Source organism: Ictalurus punctatus, chromosome 6 (genome assembly GCF_001660625.3).
Source record: "Ictalurus punctatus breed USDA103 chromosome 6, Coco_2.0, whole genome shotgun sequence".
NCBI classification, from domain to species: Eukaryota; Metazoa; Chordata; class Actinopteri; order Siluriformes; family Ictaluridae; genus Ictalurus; species Ictalurus punctatus.
The window spans coordinates 10379427-10405731 of NC_030421.2; the positions used below are offsets into that span (position 1 = coordinate 10379427).

General features: G+C 37.7%; 2 protein-coding genes across 6 annotated transcripts in view; one reads left to right on the top strand and one right to left on the bottom strand.

Moving 5' to 3' along the window:
• Positions 1-1867: 1867 nt before the first annotated feature.
• On the top strand, positions 1868-17375 carry LOC108266599 (transmembrane protein 50B). Of its 3 annotated transcripts, XM_053680860.1 has the most exons (8): positions 1947-2016; positions 2571-2664; positions 4486-4690; positions 4848-4960; positions 7374-7441; positions 10248-10340; positions 10751-10808; positions 15618-17375. In XM_053680860.1, the coding sequence occupies exons 3-8, from the start codon at positions 4592-4594 to the stop codon at positions 15661-15663; spliced, it is 477 nt and encodes a 158-aa protein (XP_053536835.1). In that variant the 5' UTR covers positions 1947-2016; positions 2571-2664; positions 4486-4591; the 3' UTR covers positions 15664-17375. The 3 variants fall into 3 exon arrangements, with proteins under 3 accessions (XP_017325621.1, XP_017325623.1, XP_053536835.1); XM_017470132.3 differs by lacking the exon at positions 2571-2664 and having other exon boundaries at positions 1868-2016; XM_017470134.3 differs by lacking the exons at positions 2571-2664; positions 15618-17375 and adding an exon at positions 10896-15079 and having other exon boundaries at positions 1868-2016.
• The window catches only part of LOC108266598 (glycerol kinase), a 61423-nt gene continuing 52491 nt past the window's right edge, over positions 17374-26305 (bottom strand). For all 3 annotated transcript variants that reach the window (XM_017470130.3, XM_053680858.1, XM_047156195.2), the window contains 3 exons: positions 25848-25991; positions 25081-25164; positions 17374-21437 (listed from right to left, as the gene is read on the bottom strand). In XM_017470130.3, the coding sequence (XP_017325619.1) occupies positions 21424-21437; positions 25081-25164; positions 25848-25991 (242 nt within the window). In that variant the 3' untranslated portion in view covers positions 17374-21423. The remainder of the gene's footprint in view (positions 21438-25080; positions 25165-25847; positions 25992-26305) is intronic.

Sequence of the window (26305 nt, forward strand, 5' to 3'; positions counted from 1 at the left end):
GTTTACACAAACGAAATAACCCACACAGTAACACAAACACATGCCCATATTAAACATTGATATTCTTTTCAGACATATTTCACCTAAACCATCCTTAAGCTTCAAAATAAAACAATACCACAAAAGTAATTTCAGAAAGAAACATTCTCTTATACCACAAAAAGGTTTACATATATACATTATATATATATATATATATATAATTCAGGGAGAAACAGTGTCATTAACATAAACACATTTGTTGGGGGAGATCCCCCACAATACCCCACAGGGAAAGGAAGGACACAACCCAGACATACAGGTGCCAAAATGACCCACTGATAAAGTGGATAGGGTTACCCCCACCACCCCTGGTCATAAATTAGGTGTACCTACAGAACTGTCGGTCAGGAAAAACACAAACCATAAATTAGCCCTACTACTTCTACCTCTACGATTGACAGCTTGACAGAATGTACTGTCTTCGATGAAAACACTTGTACGGGCGTGTTTAGAGAGAGAGAGAGAGAGAGAGAGAGAGAGAGAGAGAGAATGTCTGAAAACACTTATGTGTGGGCGGGGTTTAGCGAGAGAGTGAGGTGGGTTCGGTTTAACTTTCATTAACGCTTCACACAGCGAATGGAATACACCTCTGGAAAGAAGCCCTTTATCTCCTAGTTTAAAACATGACGGAGATTCTTTTAGCCAGCACTTTAACATTTTTACCTCGTAAGGATCTTTGTTTAGAAGTCATGTAATACGCGCTATTCTTTTTAAACAGCTCTTTTAACCATTTTTACCTCCTAAAGGTTTTATGTGTGGTTTTTTTTAGGAAGACATGTAATACGGATTTCTTTTTAAACAACTCTTTTAATCTTTTTAGTATCCTAAAGGTTTATGTTTTAGAAGGTATGTAATTCACGCGATTCTTTTAAAGAGATTCTTTTTTTTTTTTTTTTTTTTAACGCTTTACCTCCTAAACTTTTTTATTCAAAGGCAGACCAGCCTCCCTAAACGTAATCAACATTTGTTTTCATTTATTTCACAAAACAAATATTCTACTCATATATGTACACATTTCATTCATAATGCTTTTCTAACAATGTGTTTACACAAACGAAATAACCCCACACAGTAACACAAACATATGCCCATATTAAAACATTATTTCTTTTCAGACGTATTTCACCCAAACCAAAAAACCAAACTCATTAACATAAACACCTTTTGTTGGGAGGGGGATCATTCCCCCCACACACCCCTCTCCACCACTACCAGACACAAATTAGCCAGATTGACCCACTGATACAGTGGATAGGGTTACCCCCAAGACCTGTCATAAATTAAAGTGTACCTACAGACCTGTCAGTCAGGGAAAGAGAGGGGCCATAAATTATCAAACACACTACTTTGATTGACAGTTTGACAGAAAGTGTATGATATAACTACTATGTTTTTTAAACCTTTTCAGTTGACTACAAAACATCTTTGTCAAAGTTCATCTAAACTAACTTATATCTATCAGTATGTTGTTTTCTAACCACTGGGATTAATAACTATCCTAACTTTTGAGACATGAATGGAAGAAACCTCAGCCCCTGGTTTAATGGTAATTAAAATATAATGCACAGGGAACCTGTGATCTAATTAATGTATGCAAAATGCTAACGCTCAAATAAAGACATAAAGGGCTACGGCATTCTAGGAGTGTAAATAACACTGGGCAAGCCAGGGGACACTTTGTGATGATCACCCATATGATCACCGCTCTCCTGGAACTGTCTGTCTGTCTGTGGAATTCCCCCAAAAATCCTTCCTACCAGCTACCCACACATCCTGCCCCCTGAGCTACGAGGGGGCAGTTCCCGTGCTCTTCATCATGATTGGCTAATCTGTCGGCGGCTTGTTTAAAGGTTGTCCATCTGGCCAATCAGCGCACAGTAGGAGGCACTGTGGTTAGAAACTAAAACTCTGCGTTGGAAGGAATCAAATAAATTCGCCCTGTGTCCCGAGGTGAATAAACAGCCTAGAGCGAAGGTAAATCAATTTAAAACATAATCATTTCTCTTACAGGTGGTATTTGCGTTCATTTCTCATACACATAGCTACATTAGATGTTAGCGTTAGTAGGTAATTAGTTTGGACTTTCACTTTGGCTGAACAGTCTGTGAAGCTAAGCTAACTGGTTAACTACATGCTGTAATTATTCTCTTACTTGTAGTTTGGTGTTTTTTTTTTTTGTTTTTTTTTGTTTTTTTTTAAACTCCAAATGCAGCAGCACCAATAACAACAAAACAATAATGTGACTGTTATATACTACTGCTACTACTAAGAATAATATCCAGTATGAACTTTAACCTATGACCTTTAGTTTTTAATGGTTATAAGATGCGTAGTGTGTTATAGAGCTGTTTGTGAATGTCAAAAGTCTGCAAAGTTTCAAAAATCAAAGCGCACGACAAACGGAGTTATCAACTCCCCAAAGAAGGAACCGATTCTGAACAGTTGAAACGAGTCGTTAGTAATTTCAGACTTAATTCCTGTACTCACCTACTTGGGTTTGTAACAAAAAGGCCCCCCCCCCCCCCCAGTAGAACAATCACAATGGACTGGGACATCTGACCAATCAGAGCAGAGTATGCTCTCTGAAAGGAAGAGTTTACAACCAATCCGGATCATTGAAAGGTAATGCTGGGGTTTAAATTATGAGTACATTAAAAAATTTTTTTTTTTTTTTTTTCCACCTTGGGTGCATGTAAATCTATTGTATGAGACCTTTAAAACAAAATTAGGCACGTTTCAAAACCATGCTGTGTGCGCTTTAAAGACAGCTAGGCAGCTGTCTGTCGTTTAGTTTAATTTTTATTTTGAGTGGAATATTTGTGTTTTAAGGTATTTTGGTGGAGGCTGTATCTCATGTGTGCCTGAATCGCTGCTGATGATGTGTTACAGGCATGTCAGCTGAAGCATATCAGCTCAGTACATATGAAATCTACTTTCTCTGTGTATTCTGCAGTTTTTCACTGATTGACTCCATGAAGCTACTGCGGTGGGCACAGCCTCCAGACGTATCTAATTTTATCTGACTTCCCCTCTGAGAGGTTCACCACTGAAGTCATGTTAATTAGATCCCAGAGTAGTGCATCTGGCATTCACATTAATCCACAATGTGAGATTCAGCATTAAGATCAAGTGAATCCAGAACTGCATCAACCATAGCTCCTGCAGTACTCTGAGTCGCTCTTAAAAACACTCAGTATTACATCAGGTCCTGAAGACAGACTGAAACCTTTCAGGAATATTAGTGATTATACTGTGGGATTTCAGCAGATTTTCAGAATGTATCAGATGATCCCCAAACAATTTTGGCTTATGAAGATCCTCTAATCATAGACCTGCAATGGAAGAAAGCATTTATGATTGGCCATTGTGTCACTGAGGCTGTCCTGTGAGTTATGCATAAGCCGATGCGGTCTTCAACTCTAGTACCCCAACTCTAGTGTGTGTGTGTGTGTGTGTGTGTGTGTGTGTGTGTGTGTGTGTGTGTGTGTGTGTGGATATAATTAATCTAATATGGATAAAATTAATCTAATATTGAATATGGATAAAATTTGGGCACCTGGTTACACTGACGATGAATCTGAATCAGCCTGTGTGGGTTTTTAATTTTTTTATTTTTTATAAATATATTTGGAAAATAAGTCATTGCATTCAGTTCAACTTATTCTAAAGGTTATTTTAATGTACATTATATCATACATTTAAATAACATTAAAAACAGTAAATGGTAATGGTAACCTCAGTTTCTACTATGAACCTGCTAATCTCTTGGCCTTTTAAAAAAAAAAATTTTTTACTTTACTAAATTGAAAGAAAAAAAATCTTACTCCAATTATGTGCAAAGCCTCTCAGTGAGATTTTGAAACTGGATTGAGTTACACAGCAGGTGTTTTGCAATCAAAGATTGTTTAACTGCATATCTTATGCCGTTTTCTATTGAAGTTCTGGCTTTTTAACATAATAGGTATGTCTAAACTTGATGAGAACATAGAAGTCCTTTATATCACAGGAATGAGGCAAGCTGAGGCCTGACATGCTATTAAATGTGTAATAACAGGCTTTTCATGTCACCACACAGATATAAATGCACGTTGCTTCATTTCCCTGTTGCATCACCTCTTCCTGTCAGAACTCTGCACACATCAGCTTGTAAAAAGAAAGAACAGTAAATTGACATCTTCATGTGTGAGGCGAGTTTCAGCATGAGCATCATGCACCAGTACAAAAACATAGAGGCACATTTTTATAAAATATAGAGGTGTCTGATAATTTTATCGTTTGGTTGCAAATTCATTTTGAAATGAGGTGTAAGTCAGTGTGGTCCTGTGGGAAATTACGTTGTTCTTTAATGAACCACTATGGACTAAACAGGATCAAGTCAACATTTAAAATGGTTGTAGGTCTGATTTGTCTGATTTTAAGAAATTAATATGTCTGTTATTCCAGAGAGATAACTGCATTCAGAAAAGTCCTGTCTGCAGTGTGTGCTAATGAGACGAGCACGCTGAGGTCAGGAGGTGTGTAAGTCAGACGCTGGAGGCTGGGGACAGACATGGCTGGGTTTCTGGATAATGTACGCTGGCCAGAGTGCGAGTGCATCGACTGGTCAGAGAAGAGGAACACGGTGGCCTCCATCGTGGCTGGTATTCTGGTAAGTGTGTGTGTGTGTGTGTGTGTGTGTGTGTGTGTGTGTGTGTGTGTGTGTGTGTGTGTGTGTGTGTGTGTGTGTGTGTAAGTTTCTGAATATTAATTTCTGAAAGCACAGGGACACAGAACAAATTCATTAACACCCCCCCCCCCCCCCCCAGTTTTTCACAGGATGGTGGGTTATAATCGATGCTGCTGTGCGTTACCCCAGTTCGGAGGATCTAAATCACGCTTTTCACGCATGTGGGGTTTTCGCTACGGTGGCGTTTTTCATGTAGGTGTTCTTCAATCATAACAATAAGTCACTATATTTTGTTGAAATAACGTAATTTCATCTTATGTGAACATGAAATTAATTACTAAATCTGTATTGGTACTAAAACAGGTGAAAATCAAATATCTGTAGAGAAGACAAAGGTTTCTACATAATACTTCTACTCTCTCAGAACCATGATGTCCAGTGAAGCATCATGGTTTAAACATAATTTAAACGTATCCAGGCCTACAGCTTTATTTTCTGCTCTGCATTTTAATATAGTGTTCAATGCTTCATTTTTCACTCTCTTAACTTCAAACCTCACACAGTCACTTGGGTCATTGTGTGGGTCATTTGATTCCTCATTTCCTCTTTTGTGCATTTGCTTACGATTGTGGAAGTAGGAGGGAAACATGTTTGAACCATGAAACTCGTACCACTTCGTTTTGCTTCATTATCCTTGGCTGGGACTATTCATCTGTTTCCTCGCCAACACTGAAGTTCTTTCTTTGTTTGTTCTGTTTGGCAGGCTTCCCAATGGCCATTCAACACAGCCCAATACCAATTTTATACAAATACCTGCATTTAACTGAAGTGTGCATATGGAAAATCTGACCTTAATATCACACAGCTGCTCACATTTAAATGGGGACCTAGAAATAGTGCACAATCTTGAATATTAAATATTCAGTATTTTGAATATTAGCTTTGTTTTTTTTAAATATTTCAAAATTCTAAAACCTGTTTATTTTCATATTTAAAATAATTTTTTTTAAAAATTGCTTTTCAATGTGATCTCAGACTTTAGAACCCCACTGTACATACAAAGACACTATTACACAGATGTACAATTATATCTCATATTCTACATTATTTAAGTATTCTTCTAAATAGTGTAAGAAAAAAACACATTATACAACCCCAATTCCAAAAAATCTGGGACTCTGTGTAAAATGTAAATTTAAAACGGAATGCAATAATTTGCAAATCTCATAAACCCATATGTTATTTACAATAGAACATAGAAAACATATCAAGTGTTTAAACTGAGGAAATGTACAATTTTATGAAAAAATAGGGTAATTTTGAATTTGATGGCCACAACACGCCTCAAAAAGGTTGGGACGGGGCAACAAAGAGCAATAAAAGTAAGTGTTACTAAAAAGAAACAGCTGGAGGAACATTTTGCAGCTAATTAGATTATTTGGCAACAGGTCAGTAACATGATTGACTATAAAAAGAGTATCTTAGAGCGGCAGAGTCTCTCAGAAATGAACATGAATGGAAGCATATGTTGCTCTAAAACCTGTATAAACCTTTCAGCATTGATGGTGCTTTTCCAGATGTGCAGGCTGCCCATTCCATAGGCATTAGTGCACCCCCATAACATCAGAGATGCAGGATTTTGAACTGAGCACTGATAAAAAGCCGGATGGTCCCTCTCCTCTTTAGTCCTCTTTAGTTTAGAGGACACGGTGTCCATGGTTTCCAAAAAGAATTTCAAATTTCTATTCGTCTGACCACAGAACAGTTTTCCACTTTGCCTCAGTCCATTTTAAATGAGCTTTTGCCCAGAAAAGACAGCGGCGTTTCTGGATCATGTTCACATATGGCTTCTTCTTTGCATGATCATGCTTTAACCAGCATTTGTAGATGGCATGGCAAACTGTGCTCACAGACAATGAGTTCTGGAGGTGTTTCTGAGCCCATGCAGTGATTTCTGTTACAGAATCATGCCTGTTTTTAATGCAGTGCCGCCTGATGGCCCGAAATTCATGGGCATGAAATATTTTTCCCCCTTGTGCACAGAGATTTCTCCAGATTCTCGGAATCTTTTGATATTATCTACTGTAGATGATGAGATATTCAGTCTTCACAATTTTTGTGAAGGAAAAAAGGAACATTATTCTGAAATTGTTCCACAAATTGTACTCTGCCCATCTTTACTTAGATACTCTTTGAGAGGCATATCTACTTTTTATACCCAATCATGTTACTGACCTGTTGCCAATTAACCTCCAGCTGTTTCTTTTTAGAAACACTTACTTTTCACGGTTTTCTTGCCCCCGTCCCAACTTTTTTGAGACGTGTTGTGGCAATCAAATTCAAAATTACCTTATTTTTTTCCTTAAAATGGTATATTTCCTCAGTTTAAACATTTGATATGTTTTCTATGTTCTATTGTGAATAACATATGGGTTTATGGGATTTGCAAATCATTGCATTCTGTTTTTATTTACATTTTATACAGTGTACCAACTTTTTTGGAATTGGGGTTGTATTTAAGCATTGCTGTTTGGTAATTATATGACTTAAACCTTGACTATAGGGCTGAGATTTATATCAGAGTCATGCATGTCAGTGTAGGCGGTGCATGGAGCATTTATTCAGTGATTTCTTGTGTGTGTGTGTTTGTTTGTTTGTGTTGCAGGATTAATGCTGTGTCAAATGCTCATATCCATGGGGACATGTATGGAGAGAGCTGTCTCGGGAGGACAGGTATGGAGATGATAATGCTAATGAGTGGTACTGCAGAAATAACCGATTGCACTAATAGGATTTTTATGATATATTGAATGTAAAATACTTTAAGTTGTATGTTCAAATATTTTATTAATATGGCATTGCTGAATTCTCTATTTTGATTGGTCAGAAGGTGTTGATTCATTTTCTATAACCGCAGCTTTGACATTATTCAAGTTTATAATAATGTGCCCGTTCTAATGACATTGTTTCTATAGTAACAACTTGCATAGGGACGGTGAACACACCACTTAACCAGATTTTAAAAACATGTGACATTACTCCTGGTGAGGGAACGACAGGTTACAGCTGCTTTAACATAAATGATAACAGGAACGAACTTGTTTCGTGGACATTCCACAACAGTAAACAAAACTATAAATGAATTAAAAGTATATCCTTTAAATAAAATCTAAAATAAAAATCGAATCATACCTCCGTCTCGAGTGTGTGGAGTTTGCATGTTCTTCCCATGGGGGTTTGCTCTGAGTACTCCAGTTTCCTCCCCCAGTCCAAATACCTGCGTTGTAGGCTGATTGGCATTTCCAAATTGTCCGCTGTGTGTGATTGTGCCCTGTGATTATTTTGGCACTCCCCTCCACGGTGTCCTCCACCCTGAGTTCCCTGGGATAGGCTCCAGGCTCCCCGCGACCCTGTGTAGGATAAGTTGTACAGAAAATGCATGGATGGATGCTGCCTGGATATGGTTTCAGGTGTTTACAGTGTATAGCTTCAATATACGCATGTAATATTTATATGCTTTGCTGAAATTACAGATGAAATGAACTTTAGATAATGCTGAATGTAGATCAGAGCATTCAGTTACTAAGGAAACGAGACTGCATTTAGTAGACCTCAGTGGTCCCTCACTCTGACTAGCCATTAAAAGATCCTGTTTTTTTCACCACTGTTAGGAAATATGAATGTAGGCACGATTGAATGTAGCATTAGTGAGGACCGCTACATGGAGAATCATTATTTACCTGCACAGAGTCTTCTCATTATATCAGAAATAGTTGCTTCATTTCAGCTTGGGCTCAGTGGCCCTTATTAATCAAAGCTGCGTACGGTTGAGTCGGACAGTAAAAACACCCATTGTCATTTTCACCTTTCACCTGACGTCTGGCTCGAGTGTCTGAATTTTTGAGAGTGATATTTTTATAGCCTGAAAAAATATTACTGTCTGATATGCTGATTTGTAGGTAAGGCAAGAATACAGGTAAAAAAAACACCACCACTATTTTATACAATTTAAGAAAAGACAAGATACAGATACAATTTATACAAAAATCTGAAAAATGATTGACATCATTTCCACAGTGGCTTAGCGGTTAGCACGTTTGCCTCACGCCTCCAAGGTCTGGGGTTCGATTCCCGCCGGGGCCATGTGTGTGCGGAGTTTGCATGTTCTCCCCTGACGGGGGTTTCCTCCTGGTCTTCCGGTTTCCTCCCCCAGTCCAAAGACATGCATGGTAGGCTGATTGGCGTGTCTGAGGTGTCCATAGTGTATGGATGGGTGTGTGAGTGTGTATGTGATTGTGCCCTGCGATGGACTTGCACCCTGTCCAGGGTGTACCCTGCCTTGTGCCCGATGCTTCCTGGGATAGGCTCCAGGTTCCCTGTGACCCTGAAAAGGAGTAAGAGGTTGAAGATGGATGGATGGATGGATCATTTCTACATGTGTTGTCTTGCCCATTATAATCAAAATCAACATCAAGAATTTTAGCAAGTATAGTGAGTAGAGTTGTATAAATAATAAGCAATAAAATAGATAACACTGATAAACTCAATGGCGCATATGGGAACCTCTGACAAAAATATATTTAATGGGGGTTTAGTGTCAGCGTGTAATGTGTAAGTGTGAATCAGAGGCTGTGTGGATCTGTATCAGCTCATTACTGGTGTAATTGAGTAATAGGTGCATTTGTGTCTTGAACAAATGAACCACACATCTGGGTATATAATTACATATCAATACTAAACACATCATACATGATTTTATTTCTTTTGGTAGTCTGCTTTTCCATGTTTGTTTAATTCCAGGTTTTCTTTGTTCAGGATGAAAACTTGATTTGCATATATGTAATTAAATCATCTGACTTTATTTAAATCCATTAAATGAAGTAAAAAAATTTTTATAAAACTTTTAGAGTTGGTGTGAACATGGGGAAATGATTCATTTGGTACCTGATTTTGACCCAACTTTAAAAAAACAACAACCCTTCTATAACTGTCTATATACGTATGTGTACATTAATTTTAGTAATAATAAAAGATTGCAAAAGACACACATATTGGACCTTCCTTTCCTCGTCTTAAATTGTTTTAATAATTGGTTTTCTGGCCAGTTTTCTGTTATTTTTGAGGATACCTTTTATCATAGTGACCTCAGACACATGCACCTCTAACTCAACTTCGCTGAATCTGGCCTTGATGCTAGTCTGCTGAATGCTTTCCTTTTATTGCAACCTCGGCATAGATTAGGGCATGTTTGTGATGTCAATTAGATGAGGTGTCTTCATTATTTGAACTCACCCCCCCCCAAAAAAAAAAAAACGGCTTGTTTTTGATGTCGCCGTTGTTCGTTGTGTCTGTTTAAATCTGCACTTGTTACCACGAAAATTTATTGAAGTGTCTGTGTCCTCTTCTGTCTCTCTCACCTTTTTAACCACTGCTGGTTTGAGCAACTCACTTGTGAAATTTAGACATATTCTGAATTTCCTGAATGAAGGTCATTGTTTGTTTATCTGTAATTGGACTTGTCCATGTCACCATCTCATAGGCGCTCGTCTTTGGATCTTCCTCGGCTTCCTGATCATGTTCATGTCTCTCATCGCCTCTATCGGGATCTTATTTGGAGCTTTTGTTTCACCGGGTGAGTTTCTTCCTTGGCTCCAATAATTATATTACCTCATCTTACATCTTTGTAGATTATTGTTTGATACAAAATTGATCTATTCAAGAATAAATATAATAATAATTATGAATAATAATAATAATAATAATAATAATAATAATTGATACATTATTCTAATGTAAAAAATTAAATTATAGTGTGATACTCATGCACCATGTAGCAACTGTTTTTATTCATAAATAAATAAGTGTCTAACACAACCAATAGCATTTGCTGAGCATTTGTTGCTTGTCCAAAATTTCCTTATGAAGCTTTCCCCCCAAAAAAACACAAACCATAGAAATTCATTAAAACACAAACAGGTTTGTGTATTTGGAAATTTTTACAACAAAACGCACTCAAACCATTTTTTTTCTGTTCTATGTCAGGGCATCCTGTGTCTCCTAGATTGTCTGTGTTCTTCCAGAACTTGTTCATATTTTTCAGGTGGGTGTGTTTGTTAATGAATTTTCACACTTTATATTTACATACAGAGTACCTCATGGAGCTGACTGGTCACTTACTCCCATTTAGAAAGCTGAAGCAGCGATCAGGCCAGCAGTGTGGTCAATAAAATGCAGCGAGAGAAAAACAACAACAACTCAATAGTAGCCTATGCAAATAGAGGACATTAAGGGGGAAATTGCATGTGATGCCTGTTTCTAAGATTGTTTCTGTTGACAGAAACAATCTGTCATGGTTACATCTGACGTATGTCATTTTCCACTATATATAGAGTTCTGAAACAGTAGGGTTTCCTGAACTGAAATTCACTTTTTCTTGTGTCTAGCATTTTAAAATCTGGTTAATTTACATTTAATATACCATGTAATAAATAACAAATAATCATAAATAAATATTGATATACCAATGAGAAGCATGGAAATAAAATCTATGCTGATCTTTCTAGCAGTCTTTATTGTTGGCGTACTGACTGATATACCGTAATTTTCGGACTATTGAGCGCACCTGAATATAAGCCTCACCCACTAACTTTAAAAAGAAAAACATTTTTGTACATATATAGGCTGCACTTGTCTATAAGCTGCAAGTGTCCACGTTGTAACATGAGATATTTACACAGATGTTACACAAAGATTTTTTTTTTACTTTTAATTAAATACGTAGCGTAAATGCTTTTTTCCAAACAGTGCCTGTAACACGGCTGGTTAAAAAAATAAAAAATACAGTTGCCTACCAGGAAAAGTCATTGATCGCTATCTTCATCTTCCTCCTGCGCACTAAAACCACTAAAGTCATCTTCTTTAGTGTCGGAATTGAACAGCCTCAGAATTACCGGTACGTCGTGCAGCAGCTCTATTTCCTTCTTCGACAGCCAGCTGCATCATAAGCATTTCTTCGTGTGTTTTCCATGATGAGGGTGTGTGCATGAAGCGCAAAATGACTGATCTGAAGGATTTAGTGTGAGTGCGTTTGATTTAATTCACTCACAGTTTCACTGGTCCACTGTGACCTGTTCGGTAATTTCATTGGTCTGATGTAGTGAGGCTAAATGTTTTGGCGGCATGGAGTTCGTTAGCCCGTAAAAATCCATAAATTAGCCACATCATTGTTTAAGCCGCAGTGTTCAAAGCGTGTGAAAATAGTAGCGGCTTATAGTCCAGAAATTACAGTAAATATAATGACTATTCAGAGGTCCTGCCCATTCAGTAGTTATTAATAATAATAATAATCCATGTGAGCAGTGGTGGCTTGTCCATAGTCCCATTTATATCAGCCGATCAACAGATTTGAATTTTAATAAAAGCCTTATTCACAACTCCATGCATTTTAAATTCTATTGAAATAATAATTACCCCTTTTGAGTAAGCAATTTTTTTTTTTTTAAAGAACTATAGCTACTTGACAGATATAAGCCAATGTTCCATTGATTTGCTGGCCTTTCTAGGGGAGCGTCCATGCACCCAGAGGTAAAAATGGTAACTGCAACGATGAAAATGAAGACAGTGTGTCTATTGTAAGCTATATTGCAAAGATTGGGAAAAGGAAAGTTTGGAGTGGACACATCTTAAACATGTCAAATACTTGTTTCCTTACACAAAGGCTGAGAAAAAGAAGAAAAATGTTTCCCTTTTTCAATGCCCGATTTATTTATATTTTTTTGGGAATGTCTTTTGTGTGACACTTGAAATGTAGTTGATCTGGAAATTTTGCTGAAACCTGGCAACCCACAGTTGAAGAAATGAGCTGCTAGACTGTACGTCAGTTGACTGTGTATTATCATCTCTCAACTGCCTAGTCAAGCCAAGTGGGTTTTCATTGTCATTCCTCTATATAGCTTGTATACATTGGAACGAAATGACATTTCTTCAGGGCCATGATGCGAAATGGAAGAGTACGCAAGACTACATAAAGTGCAAATGCACAACAGTGTGAGACGAGTGCTAAACAATAAATACACAGAACAAAACAATAAATACAAGGACAATAGATGCACAGAACATGGACTGTAAACTGTAACTTGGACTGTAACTAAGCTATTGTTTAATATAGCAGCAATACTGGCAGAAAAAACTAATTCCATAATATAGGATTACTTTAAGTATTCACTGGATAGTAGCCTATAGCATAAGTCAAGTATGATAGCCTTTCGACCTAAAGCTTTTTGAGGCTATGTCATTATTAATGTCGTTCAGCCCCGCCAAATTCTCCAATCACAAGCCTCTGCTTCTGCACTTTTTCTTATTTCCACCTACCTGCAATAGTTTCTGACAAACTTAAGAGGGAGGCACCGGACATGCTGTCTCTCCCCTGTCAATCACAACAACAGTTTCCACCCAACAGCCAGCACTCTATATCACACAACAGCTAGCAATTTTGGAGGGGGAGTGCTAACATACACTAGATCACGGGCGTCTGTGAGCTCATGTATGTAATAAAGGGCAGATGGCACTTTTCGCTGAGGTGTTATGCTTCCCTGTGATTTAGCATGAGCAGCAGATAGAAAATAAATTTTTGGCTTTACCTGTCTCAGGAAGCATGTATTAGCATCCCCCTCCCCAGCTGGTGGCAGTTGTGTGATATAGAGAGCTGGCTGGTGGGTGGAAACTGCCAGGTGACCGAATTCAGGAGAAACAACATTTGTAGATTATAGGAGTCATTATGTTTTACATCAAACTATTTTAAGTTGGAATTATCTTAACCTGATTTAATATTATGTTGAGCAGACAGGCTGTATCAGGCAAAAGCCCTGCATTGGGAAATCAATCCTTACTTTAATTATCAGCATCATCCACATCAGCTTCTGTCTCATTGCTTGAGGAAAAAGCACAAGCCTCTTCATCGTCTCTTCACTCCACTGATCTCTGTGCACTCAAACAGTAATAATAGCTCATTAATTTAGTCAGTTTGATTCTGTTGGCCCTTATTCTTTATTTAGGTAATTGAAACATATTTAAATATTTAGTTATGGTGAAGTATATTATGGTTTCTTAAAGTACAGATTTCATTACATTTATGGCATTTGGCAGACGCCCTTATGCAGAGTGACTCACATTTGTATCATTTATACATCTGAGCAGTTGAGGGTTAAGGGCCTTGCTCAAGAGACCAGTAGTGGCAACTTGGTACTGGTTGCTGGGACCTTCTGCTATGTGGTCTAATGTCTTAACCACTGAGCTACCACTGCCCAAATGGTACATCCCTGACCTGTGCTGCGGCAGTGAGAGCACCGAATCCTAACCGTTAGACCACCAGGGAGATCAAAGTATTAAATTATAAGAAAAAAAAAATTGGGTCTCTTCATTTTTTCTAGAGTTCAGCCATAGTGACCTCAGGTGGGTTTTCCCAGACTGCAATTTTGCTGTAATCAAAGGCAGAAGAACTTAATCATTAGCTTAAAAGCTTGTATAAAGGGGCTGAAAAGTATTAGCTTATGAAGGCCACAAACCTGAATATTCTCAACAGAGCTATTTTCACAAAAACAAAAATCCAAAATCGTTAAACCTGGGGGACGAAACAGAATTAGCTGTAAGATTTGATACTAGAGACGAGAAGCCAAGTTAAAACAGTGATCTGAAGACAGTGATCAGTGGGTGAAGGCTTTCAGTTTTATTTATGTTAAATGAGACTGTATGGAGGCAGCATGGTGGCATAGCAGGTTCGATCCTGAGATCGGCTTACTTTCTGTCTGACGTTTTGCATGTTGTCCCCATGTCTATAGGTGGATTGGCTATCCTAAATTGCCCCAAGGTGCGAATGAATGTGTGTGTGTACATGGTGCCCTTTAATCGACTGGCATCCCATCTAGTGTATTCCCACCCAGTGTTCCCGGAATAGGTTTCAGATCTATTGCCACCATGCCCAGGGTAAAGTGCAGATAACCCCCTGCAGTTTGAGTTTACCTTAGCTATTTGCCCAGGAGCTTTTTAAGCTTACCAGTCATTTGGCTGTCAGCTGAATAAAACCGAAAGGCCTAATGCACGAGTGGCTGCGTGTCTTAAGTGGGAGTTAAAACTTTTGTAATACCTTCTGTTCGCACCAGGGAATTGCTTTGCAGATTCTCACTTCATTTACTACTCGTACCTGAGCCACAGCCTCAGTATATTTACTGAACTCTTTATTAAACAGTCCTACCATCTCTGTAGCTGTACAGTTAGAGACATAAAGCTCATTATTTTTCTCCATACAGTGTGTGTGTGTGTGTGTGTGTGTGTGTGTGTGTGTGTGTGTGTCTTACTGTAGCCTTCATCAATGTCTTTTTTTTTTTTTTTTTTTTTTTTTTTTTTTTTTTTTTTTTTTCCTTTCTGACCACAGCACAGGAGATTTTTGCTTTGTGGACTGATTCTTAATCCAGCAGCAGTGCTTCTGCAGCTGACAAATCCACACTGCTCATTGGTGGTCCTGGGGGATAGTCCCTTGATTATCCAATGATTGATTGTATTAAAGAGGAACTGAGAAACTGTATAACAGATGGGTGTATTTGGTAGGTCAGATGTAATCAAACTTTCTCCTCATATGGACCATTTCGCTGTTTTGTGAGAATGACACCAACAAGCATGCCTCAGTCAAAGTCACCAAGATCACATTTGTAACAATTGCCATTGTAATGTTTGATGTGAACATTAATTGAAGCTCTTGACCTGTATCTGCATAATTTAATGTGTTGTGCTGCTGCCACATGATTGAACTGATGCTGGACTCTCACCATCAACTTTATTACCTAATCAGCCGAATTGTTTTTATTATGAGAAAATGGAAATGGTGTTAATGAACCCCTGTCTCTTCATTCCACAGCTCTCTTGTCTACAAGTTTGGACGAACTGAGGATTTATGGGGCTAAGTTGTGCCAAACCTTCCAAACTTTTCTTTGCATCCTCAGTCCTCACTTTGACCTCAGGTATCTATCAGTAAAATCTGGGCTGCAGGCAAATTTTTACACCCAAACCGAGTTCTTCAGTATAGTGTTAGATATTCTCCATTCTACACACAAACATAATGCATTACCTCAGGTGTGCCTGTCGTGCTGTTACATGCGCAGTCCTTTCTGTCATTTTATATATCAAACTGTTTTGCTTGTGTGTGTGGTCTATGAAATGAAAATATTTTCCTATAATAATATTTTTGAAAGGTATTTTGTTTAACTTCCTCTGAAAATCCAGCCTGCATTTCAGGCTGTAATTACTCTGAAACCTTACTGTGTCTAATCAGCTTTGCGCTACCTGTACATTTATTGCACGGTATAGCTAGAACCAAATCCTGGATCATTTAAGTGTTCTAATCTTTTATTTTGTATTTTATTTTTTTTATATATAATTTTTTAATAAACTGACACTACCTTGGCAACAGTTAGTAGACATTCATGCATTGGCTATGGTCATTGTGCTACCAGGCATTCACTGCAAAAAATTATATCTTGGCACATGAAGATATCTTGAATATGGGCAAATTTATCTAATATTACTTATTATACCATTTTTTAAATATATATTGTATGCATTATTTTTATACAGTATAACTGCATGGTTCAGACAGTATTTCCAGCTGTAACATGAACAATAGGCTTTTATTAATGCACTTGTTCTAATGGATTGTTTCTGTAGTAACAGCTCATATATGGGGACTTGTACAGTGACCATGCCACATAATGTAAATCTAATAATAAACAGATTTTTGTTAAGACATTTATTTATGGAAGGACTCTCTGGTGTCAGTGCTTTGTAATGGTGCTTCGCCAAATTTCCCAGCAGAGGAAAGTCTTCAGGACAGAAGAGTTTACCCCTTTTTGAGAGAGAGTGAGAGAGCGAGACAGACACACATGAGGGAACAGCTGTATATCATTGCAGTAACTTGTTTAAAAATCAGTCTTGAACATTCAATCTGACTGAACATGTCGCACAGCACATTTTGTTCATGGATACATAAAACATTGTAATTGTTGCCAAATTACTGTGGTATCAGCAAAATTCATACAAAAATATCCAACTTTGAGTTATTAGTGTCTGCTAGATTTGTCAGCATACAAGATTTTTTTCACTTGCTAACATTTCTGTGTGAAATAATTGGATGGCAATCCATCACTCTCAGTTTATTTTTCATTATTATAATATCTTATTGTAACCAATAATTTTGCTTGGTTTTCTTTCTGCCTTCCTCATGAGCTGAGGCTGAGGCTGGCCTGATGTCTGGGAATAGAGTTGCTGTTCATTTCTGAAATATTTTAAAGCAAGGTTTTGAGAGTAGTTGGAAAAGGAATTCATGTGTGTTCTCTGTATTTTCTCTGAATGGCCTTTTCCAGCTGTATTCTAACCTGATGAAGGCATGAGAACAGGGCAGATGATTATTGATCTTATTGACTGATGGTTTATATACTTTGTAAAACCTCTGCTTGCTCATGAGCACAGTCAATATGATGCAGTTCTCATTTATTGTAGTAACATTGTACAATTTTGCTTTTTTAACCAGCACCCAAATGTCATATTTGTGTAGAAGCTGCATGAGTGATCCATGTATGAGTGATCCATCTTAATAAAACCAGTCATTTTGAGCTGTCAACTGTTTATTTTAATCTTTTATTAAACATCATCATGGTGAAATTCAACAATAAAATACACTTAATCTTTGCACTGCTTTTCTCCTGGGCTGGAGCTTATCCTGGGAACACCAGGAATGTGTGAGGACTATACCTTGTATGGGATGCCAGTCCAGCAGAGATTTAATCTTTACATTAAAAACTATTAGGAGCCAATTATAAATAATTTTAGAATGGTCAGTTCCATTGGTTCTGATTATTTTTTTCTTACACAAACAAGTTAACAAATAAATCAACTGAAATCAATAAATAGTTATTAATTGCATCAATGTAAGCACATTAATAATAAACAATAACATTAATAACAAAGTTCTACAGCTCTTCAAACTAAACTCATTCATTAAATTCATTCCAACATCCACTCACACTTCACATCCAGAAATACGATCAGTCTGTTCAAGTTGAACTTACTGAATTTAAAAGTGGTCGATAGTTAAATAATTCACTAATTAAAGAGTTCTTGTATCATTAGTGTACTGTGAATTTCAAACTGGTATACAGGCTTTGCTTGGAATGACAATCATTAATTTAAGAAAATAGTTGGAATTCTCAATTGAATTTTGTGGCTTTATTTAAAAAAAGAAAAGAAAAACGGTGTGACAAAAAAATAGTACTTTCTTCCTGTAGGCTACTGGATCAATCAGTCACTCTCCTTTTATTCTGTTCTTTTTATTGACAAATAAACATTCAAAACGTTTGCTGAGGTAACTCCAACCCACATTCTGAAACAGTTGGGACAGTCTAAAAAATGCTAATAAAAACAAAGAGGAGTGATTTGTAAATGTACTTTGACTTGTATTTAAACAAAAAATTTATAAAGACAAAGTATTTGATGTTTTTACCTAATCAACTGCATAGTTTTTTTTTTTTAAGATAATGTTTATTTTGAAATTGATACATGCAACACATTCCAAAACACAGTTGAGGAAATCATCTAATCATAGTATATAAGTAGCCTCCAAAAAAGGCCTAGTCCTTCAAGAGCAAGTATGGGTCGAGGCTTGCCAACAGATGCGTCAGTGAATAATCCAACACTTTGAGAACAACATTCCCCAAAGGCAAATCGGTAGGATTTTGGACATTTCACCTCCTACAGTGCACAATATAATTAAAAGATTCAAGGAATCCGGTCAAATATCGGTGCTTAAAGGGCAAATCCGAAAACCACTTCTGAATGTGCGTGATCTCCGATCCCTCAGACGTCACTGTCTTAAAAACCCTCATGAGTCTGTAATGGATGTCCTGACATGGGCTCGGGAATACTTTGGTAAACTTTTGTCAGTCAACACCATTCGCCGCTGCGTCCATAGATGCAAGTTAAGGCTTTACTATGCAAAGCAGAAGCCATACATCAACACTGTCAAGAAGCGCCGCCGACTTCTCTGGGCTCAGTCTCATCTGAGATGGACGGTAGCACAGTGGAATCATGTTTTGTGAACCGACAAGTCAAATAGTTTTTGGACAAAACAGCCGTCGTGTTCCAAAGAGGAAAAGGACCATCCAAGCTGTTATCAGCATCAGGTCCAAAAGCCAGCGTATGTCATGGTATGGGGGTGTGTCAGTGCCCAGGCATTGGGTAACGTGCACATCTGTGAGGACACCATTAATGCAAACAATTACAGTGCATCCAGAAAGTATTCACAGCGCTTCACTTTTTCCACATTTTGTTATACTACAGCCTTATTTCAAAATGGATTAAATTAATTATTTTCCTCAAAATTCTACAAACAATACCCCATAATGACAACATGAAAGATGTCTGTTTGAAATCTTTGCAAATTTATTAAAAATAAAAAACAAAAAAAGCACATGTACATAAGTATTCACAGCCTTTGACATGACACTCAAAATTGAGCTCAGGTGCATCCTGTTTCCACTGATCATCCTTGAGATGTTTCTACAACTTGTTGGAGTCCACCTGTGGTAAATTCAGTTGATTGGACATGATTTGGAAAGGCACACACTTGTCTATATGAGATCCCACAGTTAATAATCCATGTCAGAGCACAAACCAAGCCATGAAGTCCAAGGAATTGTCCGTAGACCTCTGAGACAGGATTGTATCAAGGCACAGATCTGGGGAAGGGTAAAGAAACATTTCTGCAGCATAGAAGGTCCCAATGAGCACAGTGGCCTCCATCATCTATAAATGGAGGAAGTTTGGAACCAGCAGGACTCTTCCTAGAGCTGGCCACCCGGCCAAACTGAGCGATCGGGGGAGAAGGGCCTTAGTCAGGGAGGTGACCAAAAACCCGATGGTCACTCTGACAGAGCTCCAGCATGTCTCTGTGGAGAGAGGTGAACCTCCAGAAGAACAACCATCTCTGCAGCACTCCACCAATCAGGCCTGTACGGTAGAGTGGCCAGACGGAAGCCACTCCTCAGTAAAAGGCACATGGCAGCCCGCCTGGAGTTTGCCAAAAGGCACCTGAAGGACTCTCAGACCATGATGAAACAAAGATTGAACTCTTTGGCCTGAATGACAGGTGTCATGTCTGGAGGAAACCAGGCACCACTCATCACCTGTCCAATACCATCCCTACAGTGAAGCATGGTGGTAACAGCATCATACTGTGGGGATGTTTTTCAGCGGCAGGAACTGGGAGACTTGTCAGGATCGAGGGAAAGATGAATGCAGCAATGTACAGAGACATCCTTGATGAAAACCTGCTCCAGAACGCTCTGGACCTCAGACTGGGGCAAAGGTTCATCTTCCAACAGGACAACGACACTAAGCACACAGCCAAGATAACAAAGGAGTGGCTACAGGACAACTCTGTGAATGTCCTTGAGTGGCCCAGCCAGAGCCCAGACTTGAACCCGATTGATCATCTGTGGAGAGATCTGAAAATGGCTGTGCACCGACGCTCCCTGATGGAGCTTGATGGGTCCTGCCAAGAAGAATGGGAGAAACTGCCCAAAAATAGGTGTGCCAAGCTTGTAGCATCATTCTCAAAAAGACTTGAGGCTGTAATTGGTGCCAAAGGTGCTTCAGCAAAGTATTGAGCAAAGGCTGTGAATACTTATGTACATGTGTTTTTTAATAAATTTGCAAAGATTTCAAACAAACTTCTATCACATTGTCATTATGGGGTATTGTTTGTAGAATTTTGAGGAAAATAATGCATTTAATCCATTATGGAATAAGCATGTAACTTAACAAAATGTGGAAAAAGTGAAGCGCTGTGAATACTTTCCGGATGCACTGTATGTACACATTTTGGAGCAACATATGCTGCCATCCAGAGCAGGACAACGCAGAACCACATTCTGCCCGGATTACAAGTGCATGGTTGTGTAAGCAGAGAGTGCGGATACTAGCATGGCCTGGTGCAGTCCTGACCTGTCTCTGAATGAGAATGTGTGGCGCATTATGAAGCGCAAAATAAGGCAACGAAGGCCCCCGTACAGTTGCGCAGCTGAAGAAATGCATAATGGATGAATGGGGGAAAATTCCGTGTGCTAAACTTAACCAACTGGTGTCTTCAGTGCACAAACGCTTATGTGTTATTAAAAGGAAAAGGTGATGTTACACAGTGGTAAACAATTACCTGTCCCAACTTTTTTGGAGTGTGTTGCAATCATCAGATTTGAAATGAGTGTATATTTTCAAAAATACATTAAATTCACAAAGTAAAACATCAAATAATGTGTTAATTATGTGTTTTCAATATAGTGCAAGGTGAACTGAATATTCAAATGATTTTTTTTTTTTTTTTTGCATTTTCCATACTGTTCCAACTTTTTCAGAACTGGGGTTATATAATCTGCACTCAGGGCAGTTTAGCAGCCTGACCACAGGATGTCAGCTTGGAATGAAACACATTTTAAATGAGGGGAAAGCTGGGACTGCTTGGATCAGAAACAATGGACACACAGTGCAATCAGACTCTGGCTCATGCACCCAAAATGTACCCAGAAAATGCACTTCCTTTGTTATGGAGAGCAGCACTGCACAAATCTCTTCAGCCTGAATTACAAATTTTCAGGTAGCAACAGTGCTTCATATGTCTAGTTCTGATAACCTGAAACACAGAAAGAACAGATCTCAATTTCTGACGTTGGCTTGAAGTTTTTTCCCCCTAGAACTCTATGGCTCTGATTTACTAAAGGTTTGTGTGTGTAGATACTTAACACCAAACACAAATAACACAAAAAAGCATGCAAGCTTTTTTTATTATTATTATTTATTTTTTTTAAATGTATATGTACCTTATAAAAAGAACAGCTTTACTAACAGGCTCGGGGGAGGATTGTGTCTATCACATTAGCAAAATAACACATTTTACCCAATGATTAACATTTTTGAGTTTTCCTTAATGAATATAAACTTTGGGGTGTTTCTACCTAAAAGTGCAACATACAGTTCATTGAAAATAAATACATTTTGCACCCACAGTGTGATTTACTACAGCCTGAAAGTGCCTTTGGGAAACAGTGATTGCATGTGCAAATTAATATAACCAAAATGCACTATTTACTAGGTTTTAATATTAATTATACAGGTAAATGTTGACCTGCTATGGCATTACTCCTTGTCTCACCTCTTCCTGTGCACATAGGATGTAGCTGTAGCGAGCCCCACTGACACCGTTAATGTATGCTCATTTAAGATGATCTATTCATATCTCAAAATGTTTAATAATAAAAAGTTTTTACCAGAGTTAAAGTTGGTTTGATATTAGATATCCACACACAGACTGCAATACCAAAAAAGCATTTACATCCTAGAGCCTGTGAAGAAATTTTTATATCGCTTGTACCTTATAAACAGAACATGCACTCTTATTTTGCATTCATATTGTGTTTTGAACTGCATCTCACAGCCTAATTGGTGTTATGGTATCCAGTTGTGTGTTTGTGCTGTTTTAGTTTGACAGCACACACAAAAATGTTAATATTCATGTTACACAATTCATGCAATTATTCTGTGTGAATCAGCCAAAACACACTCACTTCTTGCACATGCAAATTAGCACTTATTATTTTGGATCTTAGTACATCAAGCCTAGAAGTCTGTAATAAGCAGACAAAACAGCTGAGTGCAAAAGTTTCCATCCCCTGGGAGGAAAAGAAAGTTATTTACAAATTATCTACACGTAAAAATAAAAATTAAATGTGCAAAATGTTAAAGAAATATTTTTTAAAAAATACAGGTATATCCAAAGGTAAAAGCAACAGAAAAGTCTGACATAACCCTCTTCTTCTCCCTGACTTAATTTAAAAAATGTTGTTTTTCATTAATTAACTCAACATGTTTATATTTCTGATATGTGTTTTGAAGAAACATCTGCAAGTCCAAATATACTGAAGCTATAAATTAATTTGTCAACTTTATTTTGTCCTAAGGGTGTGTAAATTCAGCCGTAAGAGCAAGTTCAGGAATTGTGAGAGCAATGGAAAGTCTTTTGGCATAACAGATTTGATCATTATAATTTACTGGAGAACTTAATTGCTTGGATAAAATTAATGTATGATGTAAAAACAAGCCTGCTGCTCTTTACCAATATATCAAATAACCAGCTCTGAATTTAACAAGCCAATATTTACATACTCACAGTCTATTTAAGGCCTGAACTTGTCCGTTTTATTCTAATGCAGTTTAAGCAATAAAATGTACTAGAGTAACTAATAATGCTGAAATCAGTAATAAATTGATCAGTCTGAAATTTCCATGTTAACACTGAAATGTAAAATGGATTAAAGGTCTGCTGTTACAGTGAATTGGTAGTGTTATACTGATACAGAAAACTAAAATACTAACAACTACACTACAGCACTGTTAATGATAATGAAAAGTCCCTGCTGTCTTTGTAAATGTGAGGAGACCAGAGGAGACAGGATAAAATGACCACATCAGTGTTGCATACAATTTAGCTGACAATTAATGCTATCATTGAGACATACAGAGAGCGTTATGGAAGTGTGCTTAGGTTTTTTTGAGCCAATAAACATCCTTATTTCATATGAAGAAGAATTCAAACACTAAAAAGCAGACTAGACAATGAATAAAATCGTATCGTATTTAGTATCAATATGAAAATATGTAATGAAATTATGTAATTATGATGACATCTAAGTATCTTTAAATAGTCCAAGGCTGTACACAGAGGTCAGAGCTTTGTCATACCTCCTGTATGCAAATGTACCTATTACTCAATTATACCACTAGTGTTAGGGTTTGGCTAGGGTTACTTTAATACCAATGTGAGCTGATACATATCCACCTCTGTGCCTCTGATTCACACATTACATTCTGACACTAAACCCCCATTAAATATATTTTAGTCAGAGGCTCCTATATGCGTCCTTGATTTTATCAGTGTTACCTATTTTATACAAATTTTTACTGGTGGCTAGCATGCCTGCCGCGGCCCAGGTTCGATTCCTGGTCAGGGAACCAACCTAACCTATCAGTGCTGGTCCCAAACCCGGAAGCTGATCTGTCCCAGAAAATGGACAGGGATGCATCAGGAAGGGTGTCCAGTGTAAAAAATTCTGTAATCAATAAGTGCACGGGTGATCCGCTGTTTTCACTATACTATGACTCTTACTATACTTGCTACAATTATTGATGACATTGATTTTCTTTAACTGCATCTCACACATTTTTAACATTGTTAACATATTATGCTCAAATTCTTTCTCTCTCACACACGCACACACACACACCCCAGAAGTGAGTTTTATCATACAGATACACTACAGAATAAGAGAGAGAGAGTATATTTTATATATATATATATATATATATATATATATATATATATATATATATATATATATATATATACACTCAGCAAAAAAAGAAATGTCCCTTTTTCGGGAGACTGTATTTTAAAGATAATTTTGTAAAATCCAAATAAGCTTTACAGATCTTTATTGGAAAGGGTTTAAACAATGTTTTTCATGCTTGTTCAATGAACCATAAACAATTATTGCACATGCACCTGTGGAACAGTCATTAAGACACTAACAGTGTACAGGCGGTAGGCAATTAAGGTCACAGTTACAATAATTTAGGACACTAAAGAGACCTTTCTACTGACTCTGAAAAACACCAGAAGAAAGATGTCTAGTGTTACTGCTCACCTGCATGAACATGCCATAGACCTGCTGCAGGGAGGCATGAGGACTGTAGATGTGTCCAGAGCAATAAACTGCAATGTCTGTAATGTAAGATGCCTAAGACAGTGCTACAGGGAGACAGGAAGGACATCTAATCGTCCTTGCATTGGAAAATTACATGTAACCATGTCCCCCCCAGATATGATCGAGAACTTGCAAATGCCTTGGTGGAAGAGTGGAATAACATCTCACAGCAAGAACTGACAAATCTGGTGCAGTCCATGAGGATGAGATGCACCGTAGTACTTGAAGCAGCTGGTGGACATGCCAGATACTGACTCTTACTTTTAATATTGACCTCCTACTTTGTTCAGGGACTCATTATTCCATTTCTGTTCATCAAATGTCTGTGAAACTTGTTCAGTTTATGTCTCAGTTCTTGAATGTTTTTATGTTAATACAAATATTTACATGTTAAGAAATTTGCTGGAAATAAAAGCAACTGAATGTGACAGGACTTTTTTTTTTTGCTGAGTGTGTGTGTGTGTGTGTGTGTGTGTGTGTGTGTGTGTGTGTGTGTGTGTGTGTGTGTGTGTTCACCATTCTTGTTAAATGGATCCATAGTCTCCCAGTTCATGGCCTTCTGGACAGCTTTCTTCCATCTTGCATATCGGAATTCACTCTCTGCTCAAACAGTTACATCATTTATAATTCTTCTTCATAAGCTTTTAGAAAATTGCCAGACTTACTGCTGTAGCACCATAAGAAAAACACATGTCTTCAAAAGTTCACATCAACATGCAGATTTGCAATTTTAACCAATTGTTGCAGTATTACCATGAGAAAAGGTCCAATCAAATGGCACATAGACAATTTTCTCCATCAGAGCAGGTTTGTGTGTGAAGTGGATGATTGCAGCGAAATAATGGCTCCTTCATTTTGTACACAAATGTATTGCTAAAGGCAGAACTGAACTGTAAACACAAGTAACTTTAACTATCAGGATCAATCATGCTGTTGATCAGGACATGGCTCATTTAGTTGTCAATAGCAGGAGGTGTGATTACATGAATATATACAGAATTATTAATTTAATGTTAAATCCAGTGTATGTGTAGCTGTATTGTTTCAATTTGATTATTATATCAATTTGGTTCTTATACTTTTTTTTTTAATATACTTTTTTTGATACTTATTCATCATTTAATTTGTTGACAGAGAGACAGATAGATAAAAATTCCAAGGGAAATAGTTTAATTTTTTTTAAAGTAAAACTGTAAAGGCCATTTAAGCAGTTTAGATATAAGTAAGATTTGGGAAGAGAAACAGTGATGAGGAAAGAAAAGGCTGATCCTTTCAGCCCTCACCTTCTGGTTTAATCTGAGGTTGGTATTTCTCAAACACCACACAGGACATGTCCTCAGGATTTAGGCTCCACACGTTGACCCCTTCAGCTGCTCCAGCAGCCATTGCTACCCCCAGTGCAGTGGTCTCAGACATAGAAGGTTTCACTACACAGGAGAAATACTCCCAGTTAGGCATGAACACATAAAGCCTGACAGCTACAACTCACACTAGATGTATCACGACATTTGAAGGAACAGAGATCACATGCATTCAGAAGTGGTTTTTGGCCTTGCCCTTTACACACCAAGATTTTACCAGATTCCTTGAATCTTTTAATTATATTGTGCACTGTAGAAGGTGGAATCCTACTGATTTGTCTTTGGGGAACGTTGTTCTTAAAGTTCTGGATTATTCGCTGACGCATCAGTTGGCAGATTGGCGAGCCTCGACCCATCCCTGCCATTGGAGGACTAAGCCT

What these genes read in the sequence shown, in the direction of transcription:
- LOC108266599 (XM_017470132.3), top strand. Translation starts at nt 4,592, where the DNA reads ATGGCTGGGTTTCTGGATAATGTACGCTGGCCAGAGTGCGAGTGCATC. An exon ending in GAGCTGTCTCGGGAGGACAG is followed by an intron (nt 7,442 to 10,247) that starts GTATGGAGATGA and finishes ACCATCTCATAG; the next exon opens with GCGCTCGTCTTTGGATCTTC. An exon ending in TGGAGCTTTTGTTTCACCGG is followed by an intron (nt 10,341 to 10,750) that starts GTGAGTTTCTTC and finishes GTTCTATGTCAG; the next exon opens with GGCATCCTGTGTCTCCTAGA.